The sequence below is a fragment of the Mauremys reevesii genome, linkage group 5 (genome assembly GCF_016161935.1).
Source record: "Mauremys reevesii isolate NIE-2019 linkage group 5, ASM1616193v1, whole genome shotgun sequence".
NCBI classification, from domain to species: Eukaryota; Metazoa; Chordata; order Testudines; family Geoemydidae; genus Mauremys; species Mauremys reevesii.
Window position 1 is genome coordinate 90,083,236 of NC_052627.1, and position 26,491 is coordinate 90,109,726.

At 44.5% G+C, this 26,491-nt stretch overlaps 1 protein-coding gene across 6 annotated transcripts in view; it reads right to left on the minus strand.

The window, feature by feature from the left end:
- Positions 1-25,522, minus strand: part of DCUN1D4 (defective in cullin neddylation 1 domain containing 4) — a 58,478-nt gene extending 32,956 nt beyond the window's left edge. For 2 of the 6 annotated variants that reach the window (XM_039540346.1, XM_039540345.1), the window contains exons 1-2: positions 10,018-10,088; positions 621-660 (exon numbers count right to left, since the gene is read on the minus strand). Coding sequence is in view for 3 of the 6 variants with exons in the window: in XM_039540341.1 (XP_039396275.1) it covers positions 621-660; positions 10,018-10,088; positions 25,337-25,361 (136 nt within the window). In the remaining 3 variants the exon portion in view is untranslated. Of the gene's footprint in view, positions 1-620; positions 661-10,017; positions 10,089-25,336 lie in introns of those variants that run through there. The other 4 variants (XM_039540341.1, XM_039540342.1, XM_039540339.1 and 1 more) reach the window with 4 other exon arrangements.
- Between the last annotated feature and the right edge of the window lie 969 nt (positions 25,523-26,491).

The following is a 26,491-nucleotide window of genomic DNA, read 5'->3' on the forward strand; positions in this document are numbered from 1 at the left end:
GCCAGAGCCAAGTGTCACATGGCCAGGGGCCGGAGCCCACCGCTGTGCAGCTGGAAGGCAGAGCCTGAAGCCTTGAGCCCGGAGACAGATTCCAGAGCCTGGAGATGGAGTCTGAAGCCCTGCAGCTGGAGCCTATCACCCATCACCCCAGGACTGAAGCCGGACTCCACTACCCCCAGGAAGGTGGGGAACTCACTGGCTGCTTGATCCTCCAGTGTTTGTGTCTCCAGAAGGGACAAGGCTCAAACCCTGCTAGCAGCCCCAAGGATGGGACTGCTGCTCCCCCTCACCCCTGCAATCATCACTCCGGAGGCCGTGACCGCAAGAAAAGCCCCTGGTGGCCGCATTTGAGAAACACTGGTCTAGTGAATTCCTGTTAGGAAGTAGCAGTAAAATGGCAGATGTCATAGACCTATAGGAACCACTTATAGTTAGAGAAATTAGAAGCACAGCTGTTTTTCAAAACACTGCTTTTGAAAACAAACTGGTTTTATTATTTTCTAGTAGATATCCCCCTTTTAGCCATTTAACAAATTAGAACTAATCATTTTAGTTAGTTTTCTCTTAGAATGCATGCTTAAATTCCTACAGTATATTTCAACTAAGTAATTATCAAGTACCTGTCTGGTGATCGTCTTGACCAACGTCTTCTGTCAGATTCTGTAAGTAAGACATTTTCATCAATGCAGTTAAGGGATATGGTAGCCTTTACAATATAAAGCTCTATAACAGTGTTTTCAACTATCACTTGATATAGTACTCCAAATAATTTTCATTATCACAGAAGCACTAGCAACTGCAATAGCTGGGGCTGCATAATGGTTTCCATTCTAACCCAGTTTTCAGTTCTTAATTTTCTGAAGCATTACCCTTATGAGTTGAAATTTTCCAGGTGAGGAATCTACCCAGGAGTGCTCTTTTTAAAATATTTGAAAGCTTAAGCAAAAAATGTTCAGCTATTTTGAGAAAAAAAAAAAAGATAGTGAAACACAAATGTGTTCACTGCAGGGGGAAAAAAAATTGGCAACGCTATTTTGAACAGCTTTAGCATTGAAGCAGCTAGCAGCAAAAATTTAACATGAAAATGGTCTTGAGGAAAAGTACTGTTATATGTTCCCAGGAAAACTAGCTGAGATTTGACTGAGTTATGAACTTTTGAAAAATCATACTCTGAACACACAATACATTTTCCACTAAGCTAACGTACGTGTGTGTGTGTGTGTGTGTGTGTGTGTGTGTGTGTGTGTGTGTGTGTGTGTGTGTGTGTGTGTGTGTGTGTGTGTGTGTGTGTGTGTGTGTGTGTGTGTGTGTGTGTGTGTGTGTGTGTGTGACTAAGAGTTGCCTACAGTGTCCTAAATAAACTTATTTAATAAAGTTAAACCTTAATGAATTACTTTAAATATTTTGGAGTTCATTGTATTAAAAATGTAAAAGATCAGCCTCATAGATTCTAAAAAAAGATATTATGCAGAATGATTATCAAACAACTCTGTACACATTTTTTTAAAAATATGCTGGCTTCCTAGCAAAACGTTTGTTACCTAAACAGGAAAATGTGGAAGTATAAAATAGAAAAACTGCCATCCAAGAAATACACCTGCCCAAGTCAATAGGTTCTCCTAAGCTGCCGGCCAATTCTAGTTACATGCACTTCTGTAGGAGAGAGATATAACAGACTAAATTTCCCGAAGTGTCTAAATAAACTTAATGAAATTAAACCTTACTGACTTAGTTTTAACATCTTTAGAGTTCATTGTTTCATTAAAAATGCAATTATGAATGTGTTATTGTGGAACTGTATGTATTTCCATGGGAAAGGTAAATAGGAGAAAGCAGGGATAATTAGGCAAATTCATGAAGGTTGTAACATCTCCCGAGAAGCCACCTCCACGGAAAGCTCCACATATACTAATTCAAACTGGTTTCTCCAGAACCCAACAGACCCCCCCAAAAAAAAAGTTTTTTTAAATAACTAGCCTGGTTTTAAACGGGCTCATGGCCTTCTTCCTGATCTAGCAATGGACAGAGCCCCTGTTCCATGGAAGGCCCTAATCCTTAGGATACGATTGGAAGAACTTGGCCTACTGAGGTCACATAAGACTGGGTGCTTGTTTTCAGCTGAAGCTGTAATAAACTAGTAACTATAAGGAATTCTGCTGCGTGAAGGATTGAAGGACAGTCCCTGTGAGAATCCATGTTAATTCTGGTAAGCTTATTATTAGCATGCACGTAGGTTCTTTTACTATTTTTAATATGTCTTCTCTATACTGTAATTTTTTAGCTTAAAAATAAGTATGCTTGCATAGGAAGTGCTGTGTGGTACCCTATAACTGTAGCAATTACACCTGTTAACCATCTCTGAAGAGAAAGCAAGCAGGCATCCTTGAGCAAATTGTCTGCACTGAGAAATACACAGTGAAGGCAGGAAACCGTACAGCCTAAAAGCACCCCAGTCAGAAGGGAGAAGGCTCCATGTCACTGTCCAAGAGAGGCAAAAGCTGGAGAGCTGGAAGCCTGAGAGTGGGTGCCCTTACTGGACAACCGAAGGGAAATACAGATGCAGTTACCCTGAACTATAGTAGTGGAATGATGCAACAGTGTAAATTGCGTAAGTGCCAACAATAGTAAAAGCAAGTATTGCAGGGAAAAAAAGCACAAAGGTATCTGTAGTGGGGCTGCTGCCCCACTCTAGTAAAGAGGGTTAAAAGCCAGCCCTTGGAGAGGGCCGGGGCTGAGAGAAAAGCAGAGGCTGATTGGGGAAAGAGCCACAGCAGGGGCCACGCCCCAATCAGGCCACAGCTGGCCCCATAAAAGGGCTGCAAGCCAGGAGCTCAGGAGGACACTCTCTCTCTAGTTTCTTGAGAGAGAAGGACCTGGCTGCCTGGGAGAGAAAGGTACCTGAGGTGGAGCAGTGCTGGGAAAGGCCAAAGGGAGCTGGGGAGCTCTACCCTGAAAAAAACCCAGGCTGCAGGCCTGGAAAAGGGCCTACAAAAAGGTACTGCGGCTGCAGAGGGGCAGCCCAGAGATAGGCAAAGGCAGCAGGTCCTAACCCCCCTGGCCGATGAGTGGTTTACAGACTGCAGTCTGCCCCAGTGAGCAGGGGCTAGATGGTGACTGGCAGTAACCACTGAGGCAAGGTGGGGATCGAGGGTTGGGGGAGGGGTCCCCTGGGTGGGGAGACCCAGATTGTGGGTTGCTGCTGGGGACACAACCCTGATGTAAAGGGGCACTGGGGTCCAGCAGCAGGCGAGACACTGGCCTGCAGAGGGCACTCCGGGCTGGAAGAGCTAATTCCCAGGAGACGGCGCCGTGCCGGTGAGTCTTCACCCCGCCCCAGTCTCAATAGTCTTTTCAGGAAAGGAATAATGGGGGGAAAAAACAGGGATAGTGAATTATAAATAGCTGAAGAAAAATCACATGGTTGAGTTAGGCAAAAAAAAAAAGCAGATCAATACTGAGGATCAAACAAAATCACAGCTAGTAAATTTGCTGTATTCTAATGACCAGTTAAGGAATCAGCAAAGAATCCTGTGGCACCTTATAGACTAACAGATGTTTTGCAGCATGAGCTTTCGTGGGTGAATACCCACTTCTTCGGATGCAAGCAGTTAAGGAATGATGGTCCAGATTCACAAAGAACCTCCAGCCTGCTGACAGAGGGTCCAGTAGACGGGGTGAGTCTTGGAGCCAACGCCCAAAAGAGGGAAGAAGAGGGCAATGACAGCAACTGTGCTCCATCCACACCACTGCAACGGGAGTGATGGACCGCTCCAAAGCTGGTGCAGAAGAGGGACAGAATGTGTCTGGAAACCCAGCAGCACGCAGACCTGGGAAGGCATTGTCAGTACAAGAAAAAACAGAAGGAGAACCAGCACCAGTATGAGGAGCACCAGCAACAGCTGGAGGAGAGAGAGAAGGATAGGGAGCACCAACATCACTGTGAAATGGAAAGACCATGCTAGCAGAACCAGAGTCCAACAGGTGGAGCCAGTCTCCAGGTACCAGTACTGGTGAATGGTGTAGAGTCCAATCTATTTCCTTGTTTTAGGAAGGGGGTGAAATGGATGTGCTCCTACACATTTTTTAAATAGGATGTAAATTGAATAAGGTGGGAAAGGAGCACACGGTAAGGTACCTGGCTCCACTACTGTCTGGGACAAAGGTCTTGGACATTTTTATCCTAATGGGAAGGGCAGACTACAAAGATTATGAAAGCTGTAAACAAGCTTTGTTACAAGAGTGCAGGGCATTCAGAAAAAAAGACATGACTTATGCTGATGTTTCAAATCAAATTAATGGTTATGTAAAGACATGGGGAAGTATATGGGAGGGGTACCACTATCAATGAGGCCTATGAATAATAGGTATATAACAATGCTATAAAATTCTGGCACCCCAACCTGAAATCATGGTTAACAGACAAAATCCCAGAGATAAGACAGTTACCTTTTCCATAACTGGTGTTCTTCGAGATGTGTTGCTCATGTCTATTCCACAATAGGTGTGCATGCTTGCCATGTGCACCAGTGCCAGAAGTTTTTCCCCTAGCAGTACCCGTAGGGGGGAGCACCCCCCGCAACCCCTGGAATGGCATCTGCCTGGCACGATATAAGGGGAGCTGCATGCTCCCCTCACCCTCAGTTCCTTCTTACCTGACAACTCCAACAGAGGGGAAGGAGGGTGGTATGTGGAATAGACACGAGCAACACATCTCGAAGAATACCAGTTACGGAAAAGGTAACTGTCTTTTCTTCTTCGAGTGATTGCTCATGTGTATTCCACAAAAGGTGATTCCAAGCTATCTCTGTTGGAGGTGGGTAGGAGTTCACAAGTTCCCAGGATGGAGGACAGCCCTGCTGAACCCGGCGTTTTCCCTGGTCTGGGAGACGATTGCATAATGCGAGGTGAACGTGTGAACCAAAGACCACGTGGCGGCCCTACAAATGTCCTGGATGGGGACATGGGCCATGAAGGCAGCCGATGAGGCCTGCACCTGAGTCGAGTATGCCCTCATGATGGGTGGCGGGGGGACACCCGCCAGCTCATAACAGGAACGGATGCACAAAGTGATCCAATTGGAAAGCCGCTGGATGGAAATCGGCTGGTCCCTCGCACGCTCAGCCGAGGTGACGAACAGTTGCGAGGATTTTCTGAACAGCATAGTCCGCTCAAGGTAGAAAGCCAGAGCTCGCCGTATATCGAGCCGTATATAGCCCCCTCCGCCTGTGCGCCGGAGGGCAAAATATCGGGACAATTCGCATCCCAACCGAATATCAGTCGGGACGCGGGACAAACGGGTAAATATCAGGACAGTCCTGATAAAATCGGGACATCTGGTCACCCTAATTGATCCTAGTCCTAGGAGCCACCTCCTGCTCGAGCAGTGCTTCGTGCAAGGGGTCCCCCAAGATGAACAGGGGCAGGGGGTGGTTGGGTGGGGAGGAAGTAAACTGGAGGGCATAACCCCGGGAAATGGTGTTGAGGACCCGTCGGGGGTCCAAGGTTAGCCGTGACCATTCCGGGAGGAAAGCACACAACCAGTTGGAGAAGGCAAGCTTTATTGCGGGTGGATCCCTGATGAGGACTGGCGGGGTGCCCCTGAGCATCCCGTCAAAAACGCCTTTTCCCCACCTGCTTGCCCTTGGAGGACCCAGGCTGGGGGACAGGCCGAGACTGCCTCTGAGAGCATCTCTTATAGTCCCTCTGCTTCTTATGGGCAGCCTTGTACTTTGGGAGGGCGTCCTGGGCGGGAGTCTGCCGCGGCCTGAATTTAGGTTTGGCCGGAGCTGGGACACAGAGGCCCAGAGTCTGGAGGGTCATGCAGGAGTCTTTCATGCCATGCAGCCTTGTATCTGTTTCCTCCGCAAACAGAGCTTTCCCATCAAACAGGGGATCCTGCATGGAAGACTGCGCCTCGCTGGACAGCCCAGAGAGGAGAAGCCATGACGCCCATCTCATGGACACCACAGAGGCCACTGATCATGTGGATATAGCCACAGCATCCGAAGCTGCCTGAAGGGACGCCCTAGTAGCCGCTATCCCTTCCTCCACTAGCGCCCTAAACTCCTTCCTATCACGCTCCTGGAGGGAGTCCTCAAACGTAGGCAGGGAGCCCCACTGATGGCATTCGTACTGGCCCAGGAGAGCCTGATGGTTTGCCACCGATAACTGGAAGCTCAAAGATGAATAAATTTTCCTACCAAAAGAGTCCAGTCTCCGAGTCTTTGTTCTTTGGAGTCAGGGCTGGCTGACCCAGCCATTCCCTATGGTTGACCGACTCGACCACCAAGGAGTTGGGCACCGGGTGGGTATAAAGTACTCATACCCTTTAGGGGGTACAAAGTACTTATGTTCTGCCTTTTTTGAGATGGGGGCCAACAAGGCTGGTGTTTGCCACAAGGCATTAGAAATCTTAGCCTTCGTGGAGAGGCAAGGCCACCCTTCCTGGTGCCGATGGGGACAACAGGTTAAACAGGAAGTCCGAGGGCTCCTCCATCTCCTCTGCCTGGAGGTGTAGGCTTGCTGCCACCCTCTTTAAAGGTTCTTGGTGGGCTCTAGAGTCCTCCTGTGGGACAGAGGGAGACGGGGCAACAATCACCTCCTCCGGGCAGGGCAAAGAGGCCGGTGCAGTGCTCTGGGTGTCAGCCAATTCTCAAAAGCCCTGGATCAGGAGGAGAAATGGTGTGCCATACGTGGCCTGCAGGGTCACTTGGACCAAGAATCCTCACAACACCCACTGAGTGACACTGCAGTGCTGGGAATGCCAGATGCACCTCAACCTTATATAGAGTTAGCTGTGTGACTGAACCTCCAGAGGGAGAAAGTCACAGAGCCAGTTTGCCAATGGCATATAATGTTCATGCCAAACCATTCACAGTCCATATCATTGCAAACATGTCTTGCTGCCCCTTCATAGGTGCAAATCCATCCAATCAACAGTGGTAGCAGAAGGTGGTGGTTAATGGAGATAAATTCACTGTAGAGAGAGATATGGGGCCAGTCAGGATTATAGTTTAGTCTGATATAGTGAAGCCCCATCAAATGCTGCCGCAGTATGAAATGTGGGTTAAGGTTCCTGGTGTGAATGCCTTCATTCTACTTACAGCACAAATATCTATACAGACCCAGAAAGTGTTAGGTGTATTTTTCAGATATTCCATATTCTTTGCTTTTAGAAAATGATGTTATAGCGTTGAAAACAGAAACAGTAAACAACTCTTAGTTAGCCTAAGACAAAGAAGAGAGTATGTAAGCAAAAATGTAAATAGAATAGCTAACAAGGGAAGAGGGAGTCACATTCCCCATTAGTGTCCAAAAAGAAAGAATCAGGTTGCAACCCCAGTTTGCAACCTACAAACACCTGAGCAGGAAGGGGATGAGACTGCCTGCTGCTTCAAAGAAAGGACAAGACTACTGACTTGAAAGAAAATTCACTGGGACCAAATATAGGAATTAAGCTCTCTGCCAGCCCTTCAAAGAACCCGGAATAGGACAGAGCAAAATAAAAACAGTGAATGTTTGAGAACCACTGCACAAGGAGGCAGCCCTGACATATTTGTCCCTTTGAGCCAAAGAATGTCTGCTTCTAATATTCCCACGGGGGTTGGGAAACCTCAATCCAGAGCTGAGGCAGCTGACCACTTGGGGAACCAAGAGACACCATATACACTCCCAGGAAAGTGCATGGGAGATGTAAGTGGGAAAAATTAGGTCTCAAGTTTACACCCAAAAGTTGGGGAGCAACAAGAGTAAGAAGGGGCATGTAAAAGATCAGCCTCATAGGTTCTATATTTTGAAGAACGGTTATGAAAAAACGCTGTACAAATTTTTAAAGAAAATACGCTGGCTTGCTAGCAAAATGTTTGTTACCTACACAAATTAATTGTTAAATTATAAAAGGTACTAACAAAACCACCATCCAGGAAATAAATCTGTCCAAGCATTCAGTCCAGGGGCACCAGAACAGGGTGTGGGGGGCCAAGGGGCCATGGCCCTCCCACTTTTGAAAATAGACGGACCTGGCCCATCCACTTTTTACCATGGGCTTGGCCCCCTACACTTCCTCTTCCCCTCAAGCCAGGTCAGAAGCTGGAGCCCAGCCTGGATAAGAGCAGCCCGGGCAGCTGTGGCGATCCAGGGACTCTCCACCTGCATGGGATGGGGGGGGGGACCCCGAGAGCAGCCCTCAGTCTCTACCCCTCCCCCCAGACTTCCACCCAGGGCAGATGGAGGGTCCGCAGCTCCCCACAGCTGACAGAGCAGTTCTTACCATGGCATGGCTGCAGCTCTTCGGCCCCTGGCCAGGCCGGAAGCTGGAGCCTGGCCCGGTAAGAGGAGCCCGGGGAGCCCAGGTAGCTGCGGGTTGCCACAGACCTTCCACCTGCCCTGGGTGAGGAGTCCGGGGGGCAAAGACACAGGCCAGGGGCTGCTCTCAGGCTCCTCCCCACCCTGGGCAAGTGGAGGCTCCCAAGCCAGGCTCCGGCTTCCAGCTTGGCCAGGGGACAGGGCCTCAGGGGAAATAGGGAGACAAGGGCAGGGCCACAGGGGAGGTGGGGCTTCATGGGCCCCCCGACTTTCAAGAAGAATGCATTGCCCCTGATTCAGTCAGTGGGATCCCCTAGGGTGTCAGCCAGCACCCTAGTTACACCTACTTCTGTAGGAGGGAGATATAATGCTCTAATTGCCTGCAATACCCTAAATAAACTTATTAAATTAAACTTTAATTCATTTTAACATCTTTGGAGTTCATTGTTTCATTAAAAATCAATTATGTATGTGTTATTGTGGAATTGTGTGCATTTCCAGAGGAAGGGTAAATAGGAGAACACCAGGGGCTAATTCAGCAAATTCACTAAGACAGTAACATTTCCAGAGAAGCCACCTCCCCAGAAAAGTTCATATATACTAGTTCAAACTACTTTCTCCAGAAACCAACAGACCAAAAAAGGTTTTTAAATAAATACCCTGGTTTTAAACTGGCTCATGGCCTTCTTCATGGTCCAGCAAATGGACAAGGCCTTTGGTTTACAGAAAGCCCCAATCAGGTTTGGAAAGAGTTGGCCTACTGAGGTCACATAAGACTGGGTGCTTGTTCTGAGCTGAAGCTATAATAAATTGGTAACCACAAGAAATCTCCTTAGGTGAGGAGATTAAAGAACAGCTCCTGTCAGAATCCATGTTAGGGCTGCAGTTAATTCTGGCAAGCTTATTAGCACTCATTTGGATTCTTTTACTGTTTTAAACCTTTTCTCTGTAATGCTTTTTACCTTACAAATAAAGTAGGCTTGCACAGAAAGTGCTGTGTGGCACCTTGCAATTGCTGCAATTAAATGTGTTAACCATCTCTAAAGAAAAGCAAACAGGTGTTCTCAAGCAACCTATCTGTGCTGGGACCTGCACAGTGAACACAGACATCTGTGCAGCCTAAAAATACTCTGGTCAGAAGGGAGGGAGACATGTGTCTCCATCCGGGAGAAACAACTGGGTAACTGAAAGCCTGAGAGTGTGTGGTCTTACTGGACCACTGCGGGAAATACAGGTTCAGTTGCCCTAAACTGTAAGTGTGTGCATGGCTAGCTATGCTGTGGAAAATACTGTGACTGTTCAGTGAAGAAGGCAAGGATCATCAACAGCCCATGCCTCATTCTTTGTATTGCTCTAAATGGACTGATGTGTTTACAGTGTATGTTTTCCCACATTTACTGTAAGGAGCCTGACACTGATAAAAACTGTAAGCAAAAGGAACATGCAGTTTTCACACATGCTTCCATGCATACCATAATGTACACATATGGAGACAAGGGCTCCACTGGACACAGCCACATCTTAATGTTGACCTCTTGTGCATACACATGCAACCTTAAGCAATCAAAGCACAAGTGACAGTTAACTGTGAAACCGTAATGTGGAGTCCCCAAAACTTTTAAATATAATAATCTAAATATTTCAAAGCACAAATAAATGCATTCAAGAGTAAATAACTAGCTATTAAATAAAGAGAAGATTGCAAGTCATTACCAGCCTATTGAGGGTGTGGTAAATCTTGTGAATATTTGCCAGTGTTGATAGATGAGAGTTCAGCTGAAAATCTAGAGGAAAAAATAAAATTTAGTTGTGTCTCTTATCCTAGTTTAAATTATACTATGGAATATAGATTTTATGGCTAGAAACAAGATTTTATGTATTCTCTTCTTTTTTGAAAAACCCACTACCAGGCTCTGATGAAAAAAGTACTCACTCAGGCTTCATAACATCAATAAAATCCTCCCATCTCTTTGAGGAAAGGGACTGTACAATTTTTGCCACAGCATGGGAATTAGTAAGTGCAACTCATTAAAAGAAATTCTATGTATTTTTATCATACACACAGATCTCCTCCAGCATAGGCAAAATTAAATTCACAAAAAATCAGAATACACTTAAGTTCATAAAGCCAAATTTAACCCCCGCCCCACAAAAAACAGGATCCATGAAACAGAGTTGCCCTCCACTCTACATATCCTATCACTTTCCCATCCGCCCCTATGGTAAGTTAATATCCAAAGCACATTCCTTCTAGGAGAATTTGATTAACTATCATAAACATTACATTTTTAAGTTAGTTTGATTACTTTAAATGCAAGTACATATTGACCAACGAAAGCGATGGGAAACATTTATACAGGACCTATGCTGACTTTTGCCTACAGATACAAGAGGCACAAAGCAGCAATACCTAGCTAAGGAATGAAAAAAATAATTTTGTATTTCCTTACTTTTGATGTCTCATGCAAGAGATTTTTAACCTGAGTTTATATTTAGGTTTTTAAAACTCCTCCCCATGCCTAAGGCTCCTTCATGTCCAAAACTACGTCAATGGAATTCTTCCATGTATGCAAAGTGTAATATTCTTGCTAAAAATAAAAGTATGCTAAGATCCAAAGCTAGCAAAAGTTAACCCTTGTCAGTAGTGAAGTACAGTCCAGCGCCAAAGTTCATAACCTGAGAAGCATCGTATTTGGGACTAATCATGCAAACATTACCAAATGTAGTGATAAGTAGCTCTATGAACTTAAATGCGACCAAAAATGGTAGTGAACATTTGCATAACACTATCTGAACAGCCCTCTCAGAATAGCCAAAGAGATATCAATCACATAACCAGCATAACCCTCCCATATAAAAGAATTTTACTTGGAGGATCCACTAATACCTAGGGTGACCAGATAGCAAGTGTGAAAAACTGGGACTTTCTGGGGAGAGGAGGGAGCACAGCTGCCTGTATAAGACAAAGCTCCTAATGCCAGGACATATGGTCGCCCTACTAATACCAGTCATTATAGTAAAGCATTTCTGCAAAGAAACATTTCATTTGTCTCTCTCCAGCTTCTAAACAAATAAAAGTCACAGAAAAAAGCAAAAAAATATAATTTCCACACCTCCATCTTTAATATTCCAAAACAATCCTCAAAACACACACTCTATGGAAACCAGAGTACAGAGGTAAGGTATGTGAAACATTAAAAACTAAGTCTATGTAAAAGTACAGTACAATTCCGATTATTCTCATAGGAGGAACACTGCTGTAAGAGAAAAGGTATAGTTGAGGGAAGTCCCAACTTCTTAAGAATCTACATTATGCATGGATTTGGAATTCTCTCATAATAGTGTTTTTAACATTTCAGAGACACAAAGTCATAGTTTTTAATTCAGTACCTTCGCTGGAAGGAATAATTTCGCTGATCTATAATTCTGTTCCTCACCACACCTGGTATAGCTTAATTCAAGGGCAGACCACATCTTATTACTATACTCTATTAACTATGCTGGCTAGATTCTCTCACATTGTTTGATTTACCCTGATTTTTTCCAGCCAAATAAAAGACTGATAAAAAAATTGCACTGTGAAAGCCAAAAACTGAGTTACTCTATATAAATAATCTATTTAATATGGTAAGTAATTCCAAAAACAAAGGGACAGAACAGCAAAATCAGAAGAAATTCCTTTAAAAGAGACTAGCTGAAATATCAACAGCCAAACTCAATAAAAATAAACATTTATGAACCTTTTTGAGACATGATGGTAAGTACACATACTGCTACACAGCAGACTTAGCCTTGACTTCTTGTTTAAAAAGAAGTCTCAATCTAAAAACCTTTGGGGACTGAAACCATACACCTGAAGCACACTGCTACCATGAGAGTGAAAGCAATACTGCTGATGGTCTCAGAAGAATCTCTTTGTTTATCATTTGCTGAAATGACAACTGCTGCAACTGTGGGTACGTCTATACTACCCGCCGGATCGGGATCACCTACATACCTTCCTTCCAAAGATGTGAAATAGTAGTAATGCAAGTCAATTCAAAAAGGATCTGGACACTTCAATCAAAATGAGTAAAAAATAGTTTCAGGTACTAAATTTTTTCTTGAGTCTCCCTTTACAATTTGTCCTTTTATAATCAGTTTTCCTACTAAAAAAATCTGATCATTTGTATTATAGTAGCACCCATAATGTGCAAGGCACTGTCCAAATATAGTGAGACACAATCCCTACCCTAAGGATTTCACAATCTAAATATTTTTCTTTTCTCTGTTGCTATGTGAAAGTTCCACACAGAGTGAAACTGAGTAGCCAGAGTAACAGAGCGTAGAGAGTAAATGAGCTGAAAAAGTTGAACAATTGTTCTATTCTAAACTAAGAGTTAAAGTAATTGTGGGTGGTACTTGTAACAATACTAGGCAAAATATTTTCAATCTAAAATAGGATTTAAATTGGTGCCCATTAAAAGAAAGAATGTGTTATATTAGGGGTTTCAAATACACTTAATTTATCCTAATATCTAATATACTTTCTCATAGTTATAGTCTGATGGAAATGTCTTCAAATTTTAAATGAATGTTTTTAAAAAATTCAAGAATTCAAGCTATCACATTTGATGGGACCTACACAAAAATGTTTCTAGGTTGTTTTTGTTTTTTTACAGCAGCAGTTAAACCCTAGTCCATCCCAAGTTTTCTGTATTCATGTGAACATTATTAGTGATAATGTGAAAACAGATGACATCTTAATTCTAACTCCAACCAAAAGGGAAAAGATAAAAAAAATCACATTGGTAAAGTGGCGTTACACATTCAAAATCAAAACAATAGAACATTTGGAGGGATTTAATTATGAAAAGTAAAGGCTAGCAGTAGGCTAGGGAACCACGTTAAGGCTCTCAAAGCTCCTTCTGAGATAGCAGCACAGCATTTAGGAACCCCAAGCTTACAGGGCAGGCAGTGACAGAACCCCTTACTGGTCTGGGTGATCCCCAAAACATCACACCTACATCTGCCAGGAAGCCATCAGGCTTTGGACATCGTGTTAACAACATGCATTAACCAACTACAAGTGATCACTACAGAAGTCCATCACAGAGCCAATATTCCATCAGTGGGGGACTCACACCATAGATTTATTTGTCATGGACAATAATACCAAATGCCCGCACTTCTGCTCCAGAAGAGACTTAAGTCTGGGATCACAATCAGATGCTTCTCTCCTTTGGTGGTCTCAAGTTCTCCTATATGCCATTTTCCCAGTTTGCCATAAGTCAGTGTCTTTGAAACTAGTGATAAGAGTAGAGTTGGGGATCTAAAAGCATTTGAAAACATCTTAAGAAAAGAAATTAAGTCAACATTGACTAGTTTTCCAAACCTGGAAAAAAAAAGTAGGTCTTGAAAGACTTAACTGAGTTTTACAATTAATAGTACTGCTGGCTTTATACATGGTCCCCACACACCCTTTGACTTAAACACTGTTAGAAATAATCATGGCAGATCATGTTTTGCTAGCCTAGGAGTGTTTACAGGATACCCTAAGCATGACTGTGTCACCAAGTTAGCCAATCTTCCTCTTCCCTAGCTACGTAGGGAGGGACATCCCCAAAGTGCATTACCACATATGATAAATGGTTCTATTTTGTGACAACGAACTCTGGGTACTTCATTTCTTGCAGAGGCATTTCGGGATAGTTGCCCAGATTTTCTCAGACTGCAACGTACAAAAAGGTAAAAAGTTGTGTGGATATGCAACTCTGACTGTGATGGCAGAAGATTTGCTGTATCCACACTTTGAATCATGTAACCTGTTAAGATGACCATTCCTCTAACCAGTCACGAAAACGGTGCTGTCGCTTTAGGATGGGCCATGGTTTTATCAATACTTATTGATTTTATACACTACTTTTCAAACTGATCCCACATCTCAGAGAAGCGAAAGCAAGACAAGATATAGAATGATTTTATTTCACACTACAGCTCTACATGAACAGAGATGGAAACATTTTCACAACTATTATCACCTCCCCCTTCTCAAGACCAATTATCTTGTAGTCAAAATTAGAGGGAAGGATAGAGAGAACAAGCTAAAATGCAGTCAGACCTCATCCCATTCTGCCCAGAAAAAGGAAGAGGAGGATGGATGGAGCTGCAACAAAACTTAAACCTTAAATGAAAGTAGACTAATTTCTAGCAGTTGGAAACACTCCTTCAAGAATGGAAATTTATAGTGAAAGTGTTTTTATACATTCAGAAGAAGACTGCTAACACAACAGCCCACTACTTAAGCTTATGTGGGACAGCTAATACACAGGATATTCTTCACTAGAATGAGTGATGGGTCTCAGAACACAACAATTTGTCAGACACTACTCAGTTTTTTTCCGGCAGGAAAATGAGGTAGTCTATGGTAGCTGAATTCCATGCAATTTATTGTGCTGGTGTCAAATGCAAGAGACCTAAATGCAAGTAGCCAACCAGAGAGTCTGCTTGCTCTGTGGCCACTAAAAAGACTAGTTTATGGCACTTTCAATAAGATATGGGGCTTGCCTTAGTGTCCTTTGTCAAAACTGATGTACTGTGTATATCTGTCCATTGGTTTCCACCCCAGTGCTAATTGTGTTTCACTGGTGAATGAAGCAACTGCTAACTCCAGATTTCCTAAAATACTTTGTGATGCTTCAGAATGAACTATGTAATACAGATGAAGAGGGAAATACTGCTAACATTTTCCAATCCCAAAACTGTAACAAGGAGAAAAGAGTTGAGAAAAAGAAGTGTTCCAAACCTACGTGTTTCAAGCCTTTTTGGTATGAAGTTCAGTAGAAAATGCTGCCTGAATTAAGAACAAGTGTTGACACTGTTGGCTTGGGCAGGTCAATTATTCATGATCAATCATGATGTGACCAAAACCAAAAATCTACAAAACAAAGATAGAAAAGAAACCACATAGCGTTTGCAAAATGCCCCTCATCAACTATCTAACAATCATGGCCAAAGCAAAAGAACCTGCAATATATTTGGCATGTTTCTCGAGGAAACAGATTACAGTCAAAAATTCTACTGTGCATTTGTGAAATTTCCAATTTTAAGTGTTCAAGATTAAAACTGAACCAATTTTCTTCAAACTTGGCTTGTGTTTCAGTTCTCATTAGAAATCTAACCTACCTTTGGTTGTCGTTGAGCTACCCGAGTGCAAACTGAATTAGAACATACAGCCAAGAGTATTACCCACACGCACTTGCAAGAACTACAAATGGATTTATTTCGTTTGGGCTTTCCACAAAAGAAAAAAAAAGTCACCTCAGGGTTTGAACACAGTAGAAAATTTAAGGCTAAACTAATTAGTTTGCAAAACTGAGCAACTAAAATCTCATAATTGAAGCTAAAAATAGAACCATAACTATTGCACACAGTATTGATTCACTATCAATTAACCCTGGTATTTAAAGAGATTAGTAACTGAAAAACAAGTAAGACCTCCCTTAACATTTTGGAATGCTTATCTGGGTGTGTGGAAGAATCTACATGAACTCTCTCTCTCTTTCATTCATACCCATTGAATCTAAAGTATTTAATTAAACTGATATGCAGATTAACTGCCATATCTACTGTTTATATTGAAAAGTTAAGTATCCAACTAATATCCCCATATGTGGTTGTTTTGTTTATTTTCCCCTCCATGTGTACTCTTATTTAAAATCTAGATCAGAGCCATCTCTAATTGTTTTCTATTACTGAGGGCAAGTCTACTTTACAAAATTAAGTCAACCTAAGTTAAGTCGACATACAGTTGCCACGGTAATTACATGGCTTTTGCATGTCCACACTATGCTCGTGTTGGTGGTGCACATCCTCACTACTAGCATTTGCAAATATGCTGAGAACAGTGCACCGTGGGTATCTATCCCACTGTGCAACTTGACACCATCTAGTGCTGGGTGTTTGGGGAATGGTTTGCAATGCTTCATGGAGCGAACAAGCAGCAAAGGGGTGACTGGGGACATGATTTTAATGTGCCATGGTTCAGTTTTTCACCATCCCATAATTTTATCTGCACCCCATGAGGTGTTGCATCTCTTTTCAAAAGCCCCGCAAACCCACACATCCACCATCTCTGTGTGAAGCATGGATCCTGCACAGCTCTGCACTACTGTGATGAGCACTGCGAGCACAATGCGCCTGATCCTGCAGTATTTGCAGAGCCACCAGAGGAGCAGTGGGGAACATGACAATTCCTTGGTGGCTAGCCTGCTGTGGGACATAGAAAGAAACAATTCAAGATTGTTGTTGGCATTCATGGAGCAGCTGCAGATGTTGGCGTGCCGGTTCTGGGCCTGAGAAACAAGCACTGATTGGTAGGATCGCATCATTATGTGGGTATGGGATGATGAGCAGTAGCTGCAGAACATTTGGATGGGCAAGGCCACGTTCCTGGAAGTGCAGCAAAGAGTCCTGTGGCACCTTATAGACTAACAGACATATTGGAGCATGAGCTTTCGTGGGTGAATACCCACTTCGGCGGATGCATGTCATTCCTGGAAGTGTGTGCAGAGCTTGCCTCAGTCCTCTGGAGCAGTGACACCAAAATGAGATCTGCACTGACAGTGCAAAAGTGAGTGGCAATCAGCATGTGGAAGACTTGCAACACCAGATTGTTACCGGTCAGGAATCAATTTGGAGCTGGGAAATCTAACATGGGAATTGCTATGATGTAAGTGTGCAGGGCTATTAATCGCATCCTACTATGAAGGACTGTGTCTCTGGGCAATGTGCTGATATAGTGGATGGCTTTGCAGCAATGAGGTTCACCAACAGCAGTGAGGTGATAGATGGCACACATATCCTTATTTTGGCACCAGACCACCTTTCCACGGAGTACATAAATAGAAAGGGCTACTTCTCTGTGATACTGCAAGCACAGGTGGATCACTAGGGACATTTTACTGACATCAACACAGGATAGTCAGGGACGGTGCTTGACGCACGCATCTTTAAGAACACAGGCCTGTTCAGAAAGCTGCAAGCAGGGACTTTCTTTCCAGACTCGAGGATTACATTAGGGATGTTGAAATACCAATAGTGATCTTAGGAGACTCAGCCTACCCCTTACTCCCATGGCTCATGAAGCTGCAAACTGGCCATCTCAATAGCAGCAAGGAGCACTTCAACTACAAGCTCAGCAGGCGCAGAATGACAGTTGAATGTGTCTTTGGCCACTTGAAAGGCCACTGTTGCCGTCTACTCCCGAGTTTAGACCTCAGTCAAAAAAATATCGCAGTGGTTATAGCTGCCTGTTGTGTGCTTCACAATATCTATAGAGCAAAGGGGGAAAAGTTTCTGTTGATTTTGAGCAACCATATACCAGGCCTATAAGAAGAACTCAACAGGGAGGCTTTGAAAGACCTTTTTAATAGTGAGCGACAGTAATGTGTGTTGCTGTAGTGTGCTCTGCCCGGCCTTTTCTTTTTTTTGCACCTCGGTATGAACCTTGTAAGAAGTGTTGCGTGTGTAGTACTAGAACACTGCAAATGCACCTATTGCTATTATCTGTGAATGATGTCAGCTCCAAACAGCATATGTTGTGAACTAATAAAGATGAATTACATTTCCATAAATAGACTTATTCCAAACTCATGCAAACAGACATATTTATAACTGAACGAAACTTTATAAATACAGGGAAAGAACAGTCATTTCCATTTCACAACACATACATCGACCGTCTCTCTCACAGCTCAGTGTATGGGCGGCTGTGATTGCCTGTACTCTCCCCCAGAGTGGAGTGGTAAGGATAGTTGAAGCAGCCCCAGACACCATGTGGAATGTGGGGGTGCACAGGTAGGTCCCAGAATGCAGTTCTCTATGGGTTGCAGAGGGAGGAGAGCATGGGTCTGTTGAACCTGAAGGTCAACAAGAGCCTCCAGCATGTTTGTTTGCTACTTGAAAAGTGCTAGCATCTCCTGCTAGATGTCTCTCTCCTTTTCCTGTGCTTTTCTATTCTTCGTACTATCCCTGTCCATTCATTCTGCTAGGGGATTCTCCAAGCCTTGTGCTCGGTATCCGAAGCACCAGAGGCTTGCAGGATCTTTTGGAACGTGTCATCCTTCATCCTCTTCCTTCTCCGTCTCATCTGGCTGAGCCACTCCACTAGTGTGGATGGAAAGATCTCAAGGCCACATTTCCAGCTGCAAAAGATACAATGCACAGAGGTACTACCATGAGTGTATTCACAAGATAAATGCAAACCTGGTATACTGAAGTCACTCCCCTTGATCCACACAAGTTACAAACACTACATTCTCACTTCTCTTTGGGATTCACACAGCACGGTGGCAGTCCCAGCCATATTGAGTACAGCCCAGCGGGAAGGGAGCAAATTGGGACAATACAAGGATGGAGGAGAGGGGAGAAAGAAACACACAGGCATCAGTATATGCGGATAAGGAAAATGAACTGAATACTGACACCATTTTCCACAAGCAGTAGTGATTTTAGCTGATATCTCACTCCTGAGGGTAACCGAGGGTGAAAGGGAATAGGTCCTGCATGTCTTCGGCTGCAGACCGGGCCCATATGCTGCTAGCCCTGTGTGCTACAACGGTGCCTGCAGAAGTAATTGCAAAGTGGCGTGGGAAAGTGTCCTACGGCTGCAGAAGAAATAAGGCAGCCCTCCCTAGAGGATTGCAGACTACCTTCAGGAAAGTTTCCTCAAGATTTCTTTGGAGGATTCACGGGACATCCCAGTGCACAGAAACAAACTGTTCTGCAGGGCCCCCTCTGCCTAACTCTACATGGAAATGAGAAGCAGATAGTGACTCTGTCTCTATGGGTTATTTCTCTACCTCTTCTAACATGATTTAAAAAAGAGTAAATGAACAGATGTGTCCCTGCAATACCAAAGCAAACTGCATACTTACCAGAGGTTCCTTCCCCTGGATCAAGCTCACTCAGGCTGGACTGTAGGGACTGCTCTGGAGTCCAAAAAAAAAAAAAAGGCCTGACTCGCTGCACCACTGGATCCCCTTGTCGCCTGTCCCCCATAATCCCCCCCCTTCTCATCCAACACTTCCTCCTTGCTGTTCACTCCAAGGGCTGTGATTCCATCTCTCCTGAAGTATCCATAAAGCTCTTGGGGATCGTAATGGAGTCTCTGCCAAGGATGGCATGCAGCTCTTTGTAAAAGTGGCATGTCTGTGGCTCACACCAAAGCAACTATTAGCCTCGCTTGCCTTCTGGAACTCCTGCCGCAGCTCCTTGGGTTTCACACAGCATTGTTGCAGGTGATGCAGGTCCCTCTTGTAGCCCTTTTCCCCCATACCTCGAGCAATCTGCTCATAGATATCCACATTTCTCTGGCTGGAGCAGAGCTGTGCCTGCACAGCCTCTTATCTCAACAGACCCAAGAGAGACACCATTTCCTGTGTACACCAGGCAGTAGTGAGTCTGCAGCATGGAGCCAGCATGGTCAGCTAGGCAGTTGTTAGGTGAGCTCTCCACACTAAGCAAACAGGAAATAGAATTTCAAAAATTTGAGGGGCTTTAGAAGGAGAGGGGCGTGTATCTGTGTACCTGGCATCCAGCCAGCAGAGTTCAAAATGGTGACCGGAGCGGTCATGGTGGGGTGTTATGGGACACCTCCTGAAGGCTACTAAAGTCAAGTATATAATGCAGTGCCTACTGCATTGTCCTAAGCACTGTTAAGCCAGCATAGTGACCAAGTTACATCAGCGGGAGCGACATTTTAGTGTAGATGCTTACAGAGTTAGGTTGACATAAGCTGCCTTGCATCGACCTAGCTCTGTAGCGTAGACCAGACCAAAACACAGATGTATCGGCAATAGTGTACTATGAAACACTGGGATACAGTAAAATAATCCAATTGCTGGATGTATCGAGTACATTGTTCAGCAGTTAGATTATAATAATTTGACTTTGAACCTAACATCCCCTGAGGAAAAGAAAAAGAGGAAGGTAGAGAAGAGAGGGAGTATGCTCAAAATTGTATTCCCTGAACCTAGTTTAAAAAGAGTATGACTGCACAGTGAAGAAACAGAATTATTTACAAAAATTCCAAACTACAAAATTTCATACCAGCCTATCTAACAAAGCTACTTAAAAAAAAAAACAAATTACCTCTCTTCACTCAGGCAAACCACATTAACTAGAATCAGTTTTAAAAATAGTTAAGTTTCAGCAATGAGAAGGACCTAGGTCTGCCTACAGACTCATAACAGTGTCTCAGTTTACCTTGTGAAGACACTTTAAAATGAAAACCCAGATCTGAAATGCACCAAGATTTTCAACAAGGCCTAAAACCCACAATTTCCAAAATGCACAGCTCTGAAACCTTATATTCATAACCAAAGGCAGAAAACAAAAAGATGAAGATTAGGGTTTCTTTTTTCTGAAGAATCCTACTAAATTTTGTTCTGGTATGTTTTAAAGATACAGCCATACATGTTAACATTAAAAAGCAGAGAAAAGAACCAAAATTTGATTCAGTGAGGCGAGTCATTTGATGCACTAATTTACACCAGATTAAAAGCATAATATGTTATTTTTAAACTCAGCTATAGTGTGAAGTGTTGCTAATCAGTTTCACAGGTCACCTACAACTCAGGATTCCAAGATTACTTATTTCAATCTGCATGTTGCATACAAGGGCAAGGTAACAAAAAAAAATTAACTTTTTTCTATGGAGAAAATCCTATTCCACTAGATAGCTGACAAATGTTAACAGTAACAGCTGGCCTACCTACAGCATTGCACTACTTTAAACATAAAATTAATTTTGACATCACACCTTAATTAAACCAATACAAAAGGCTATGTGGACAGTTATTTAGTTTAAACCAAACTTTTCAGTTTATCTTAAATTAATTAAGAACAGGTTGAGCTGATGCAAAATAATTCACTCTTCAATCAAAATAAAGAGGGTCACCACAGGGGTTCACTGATTTAATTAAAATAGACTATGTGTAGGCAAGGCCTAATACTGGATGAGTTTTTGCAATATGCCATGCCTTGCACACACATTAAATATGAAAATGGCTGTATACATTCCTAACTGAAATAATCTTAACAAAATGTAAAGAGAAGTAAAAATGTTGGCCATGGTTTAGTAAAAATCAGTGCCAACAATGGGCACCTGGGGGAAAAAATAAGGTCTATTTCTACCATCCAATTTGGCTCAAACAATGTTCCAGTTGGTTGTGCGTGACACATTACTTAGCTGAATATCCAGAGACTCCTTCCTAGACTGAAGAAGTATTAGCAGTTGTAACTCATTAATGATAAAGCAATATAGAACTCAAGTGGCAATTACCATCTCCACTGGAAAACTGGTCATAAACAAGAGTGCATAATTTGCAAATGATCTTCTGATCTTATTATGATGCAGAATTCCCTTTATTTAGCATTTAAGGCATAATTTCAGGTTCAAATTATAAAAGATGATATAGGAATGTAAACAGAAGGGTAAAAAACTGTAGAAATTGTTTGAATACATAAGCCTCTCCATAACTACAAAAAAAGATTTTTCACCCCACCAGATGCATTTTGTTTACAGTTTTTGTTAGTTTTAGTTATCACTATATAGGCAGACTGAACAAGTGGTAGTGTTGAGTGCTCAAGTATTTACAATGGATATGGGGTTGCATATTGTCGTGGGTCCTCCAGTACGTCTTTCTTTCCACCTCAAGCACAAAACTCTTGCAAAATCACCAGCCTTATAGCCAGCTGTAACCCAGTGCCTTTAGAAAAGCATAGGAGACACAGTATCTAAGGGAGTCTTCCCCTAAGACAGAGAAATACGAATTCAAACAGGACCAAAGAGGAAGAACAAGAAAAATCTTTTTCTTTCAATGTCCCCAAAGCCAGAGAGGGACAAAAAAGGGAGGGAAATAGAGAATTGGTACCTCTAGATGAAAATGTCAGAGAAGATCACAAACAGGAACACACCACACTAAAGTGTTAGAATCACACACATCCAACACTCCTCAGTTTGAAAGAATGGAGACAGGTGATGAGGAGAAAAAGCCACTCCACTTACCATTAATAAACTCATCATGTGGCCTTATAATACAGAAGACAGAAGTGATTTCCAGTTATACTCACTGAACTAGTAAGAAATCTTGAGATGACATGTTTGTTCTGGGGATGAGGTGGGCAAGCATATCTCACATCTTTTAGTGAATGTTTCAAAGCAAGAAGTCATCCTCAAAGAAGGATTGAAAAAAAATGGAGACGAGTTAGAAACTGGATTGACAAAGTTCATATCACCTGAGAGCAACTATGGAGTTTAGCAAAATCAAAGCTCTGAGGAAAGAATGCAAGAATGAGGATTGTTCACATCTCATCTTAGTCTTGTTCTAGACTCATATCAATATATGTACAGGTATGCTATTAAGAGAACAGTTAATTCTCATCTCAATCATCCACTTTAATCAACGAGAATAGAAGTATAAACTAGAGACAACAAAGTGTGTTAATTTAGGAAAATATTTATATGTAAGTAGACATGCAAGGTTATAAATTGCCAAAGAGTTAAAGAATGGCCATCACTAAAGAGCTGAATATCTTCTGTAGTATTGAAAATATCAGAGATGCTTGAGAAATAATTAAGTCCTTCCTGATTAGGTGGAAGAGGGAAGACAAATCAAAGGATTAAGTCTTGCAAAATTACCATAAAAGCTTACCAGCCCAGGACATCTACTTACTCAAACCATAATACTAATTATAAAAAAAAGTTATTTTTAAATCTATACTGAAAATGAGTTACTCACACTTGAGAAGAAAAGTTTTGCAAGGCTTGATTAGTTGGCATAGAGATTTCTTATACCCAAATGATTTTATGAAAGTGGGTTTAAAAAAAAAAAAAGGAGAGGAGAGGAGAGAAGAGAATCCACAGAACTGTCAGGGACAGTTGCATTTCAATGCACACTGTGGAAGAGAAAGACGGGGAGAACCCGAGGCCAGTGACAGCTGGAAAACCTGAAACAGTACTCTCAAACTTTCCTACTGAGAAATAAAAAAAAGACCTAAGTGGGCACTGGATAACCTATAACCAAATGAGGGAGCAGAGGGAAGTGTCTATCAGATCCAGCTAACATCTTCAGAGTAAGGGTTTGCACCTTTATTTTTTCTTAGTAATAACTTCTGAAAAGATTGAATAGAACATGATACACATGTTTATGTGCCCATATCTGTATTGCAGAGAATGTGTTCGGGCGGAAATTATCCTACTATTTGTCTATATTCTTATGATAAATATATGGCATTATATATATTAAAACAGGGTGAGTGTAACCTCAAGCTTCAAGGTATAAACTGTGCACTGTAGGGCTCAAGAGAATTTTATTTACCAATGTACATTTTACTGTGCCATTAGCTATGTAAATTTTGGGATGGTATATTTTTACATTCCTTTGAAGCAACAAGTGCTGGTTACCAGCTCCCAGAAGCTATGACAATACAAATTAATAATAATCAGACTTGCTGGAGCAATGACCCAATCCTATATGGTTAAATATACACTATGTGCCTATGCAAGGCCCTTTTTCTCCAACCTCTAATTTTTCAAAGGTAGAAGATGGGATCAAAAAAATCCAAGATGTACATGCATCTGATGAAGTGGGTATTCACCCACGAAAGCTTATGCTCCAATACATCTGTTAGTCTACAAGGTGCCACAAGACACTCTGTTGCTTTTCACAGATCCAGACTAACACGGCTAGCCCTCTGATACTTGACAAGATGTACACAGTTCCTCTTCTAATAGCTATTTTCAGACTTGCGGAGATCACCCAAAAGAAGAACATATGAAGAAATAGTGATGATCAGCCTTTGCCATGAGATAAATAAGTGTTTGTTCTCAGTGCTGTGTCTCTTTACCCATCAGAGACAGGCAGCAACCTCATGTTACTGAGACGGTCTTGTGCTTGGGACTGTAGCCTCCTTTCCACTCTTTAGAGGTGGAACAAGTTCCTGAAGCACATTCTTATCTGTGCTCAGCATCCCTGCCTCCCTGCACCTCAGCAGGCAACCTGTTCCTAAAACAAAGTCTTGCCTGTGCTCGGGACCCCTGCACCCTCCCCCGGAGGGCATCGTACCCCAGAGACAAAGCCCAATCAGTGGGGGTGCTCCCCCTTCCCGCAATGGGCAGCATGCTGCCCAGCCTCCCCTCCTGCTCCCCACCCCAAGAGAGCTATTTCTGGGACAGCTCTAGACTCGTCTCCCAGACTCCCACGCCGGTGTGAAGAGCACGTCCCTGCCCGCGCTCCCCCCGCAAGGTACCTAGGCCGACCCCCACTGCGGGGCCCCCGGGCGGGCCCCAGAGCATCGGGCAGCAACTTGCAGTTACCCAAACAGGGGAGAGTTGGGGCGCGGTGCACCCTGGGAGTTGTAGTCCCCCCCGGCGCTGAGCCCAACCGCGCTGTGCAGCAGGATAGACTCCCGCCCCCACAATGCACCGGGCTCGTTCCCCTTCACAGCCCGTTTCTCCCGCACCGGGCTGACACTGAACCCGTTAAATTACCGCCGGAGGAACGAGCCGTAAGGCGGCGCCCGGGCGGGATCCCCCCTCCCAGCACGCCCGGCCCCCGAGTGGGACCCTGCGGGGCCCGGGCCGGTCGCGGGGCTCCTGGGCAAGGTTGGAGAAACTGCGTCACAGCCTCGGTCAGCGCCCGGGTAGTGGCACAAACTGCTCCCCGGCAGAATTTCCGATGCCGCAGAACCGGCACCGGCACCGGCCTGCCCGCCGCCCCCGGCACTTGCGGGGTCCCCCCGACCTTCCCCAGCCGGCCCCGCCGCGGCTCTCAGGGGCGGGGCGCCCTCACGGGGCTCCCGTCAGATGCCCCCGCAAATGCTCCCAAAAGGCCCCACGCTGCCCCCGTCCCGCGGGCTCCCCCCCTCGGGCCCCAGGCAGCGCCCCCAGGACGGGCTGCGCGACCCACCCCGCGACCCGCGGGCAGAGACCCCTGCAGCCTGCCCCCCGCGGGCAGAGACCCCCGCAGCCTGCCCGGCCGCTACTCACTGACAGCGGCAGCATCCGAGTGCATTTTCGTGCAGCGCACACACTGCCCGGCCGGGCTCTCTCTGTCTCTATCTCCCAATCACAGAGCCCGGGCACGGGGCCTCCTGCCCCGCCCACACACGCACGCCATTGGCTCGGACTGGCTTGCGCTAACGCCTGCCTCACTGCGCCATTAGGCCACGCGCCTGTCATTCCCGCTCTACCTGGCCCACACGACCCGATACGGGTACCTCCACCGTCCTATTGGTTATAGTTCTCAACGAGTTCCGCCTCCCCGCCATAGTGATTGGGCTTTGCCTAAGTCAATTATTTCTGGCCCTGAAAGCGCGTGCAAAGAACACTACTTTGTGTCTCCCGTGAATCTGATTGGTCCTAGATGCTATGGACCACGCCCACGGCCTGTTGTCATTGGTTAAGGAGAGCAGAGGCCGGACCAGCGGCTCGCAGTGAATGGGGTTGGGTCAGGGAGGCTGGGTGAGGTGGCGCAGCGTAGGGGATGTGGCGCTGGCGGTGGTTCACCCCTAGGCTGGTCCAGCAGGGAGCTGCGCAGAGTTTGCCTGCGAGAGGCTGTTGAGAGCCGACCTCCCTGCAGCAGCCCAGGGAAAGGCTGCAAGGGGAAGAACAGGCTTCCACCGCAGAAGCAGAGAATGGGCTGGGGAAGCAGAACTAGCCAGGGTGATGACCATCTGTTCCATTTTGGCTGGGAGCCGAGACAGCCCCTTTTTAAGTCCTGTCCCGGCCATCCCGACTTTTTTTTCAAAAAGAGGCATTTGTCCTGTTTTTTCTTGCTGACTTGATCAGTTGTCAGGAGCAAACAGGACGTGCCCCCTTTTGTCAAAAAAGTGGGGTGCAGAGGAACGTGGCGCGGGAGTGAAGATGCCAGCCCCCCTGCAGGGGGGAGGTGAGCGGGGAGGCAGCATTCCAGTGGAGGGGGATGGCAGAGTTACAGCAAAGGGCAGCAGCCTCCTGAGGGGGCCCCCGTAGGGTTCCAGCAAAGGGCGACAGCCTTCTGGGGTGGGGGACTTCGGGAGAACAGCTGGGGGTGTCCTAGTTTCTCTTTCGGAAACATGGTCACCCTAGAACTATCTTATGTCTCAAAAGGTCAGTTGCCTCTTGAGAAATATCATAGAAAAAACACTCCACAACTTGATGTTT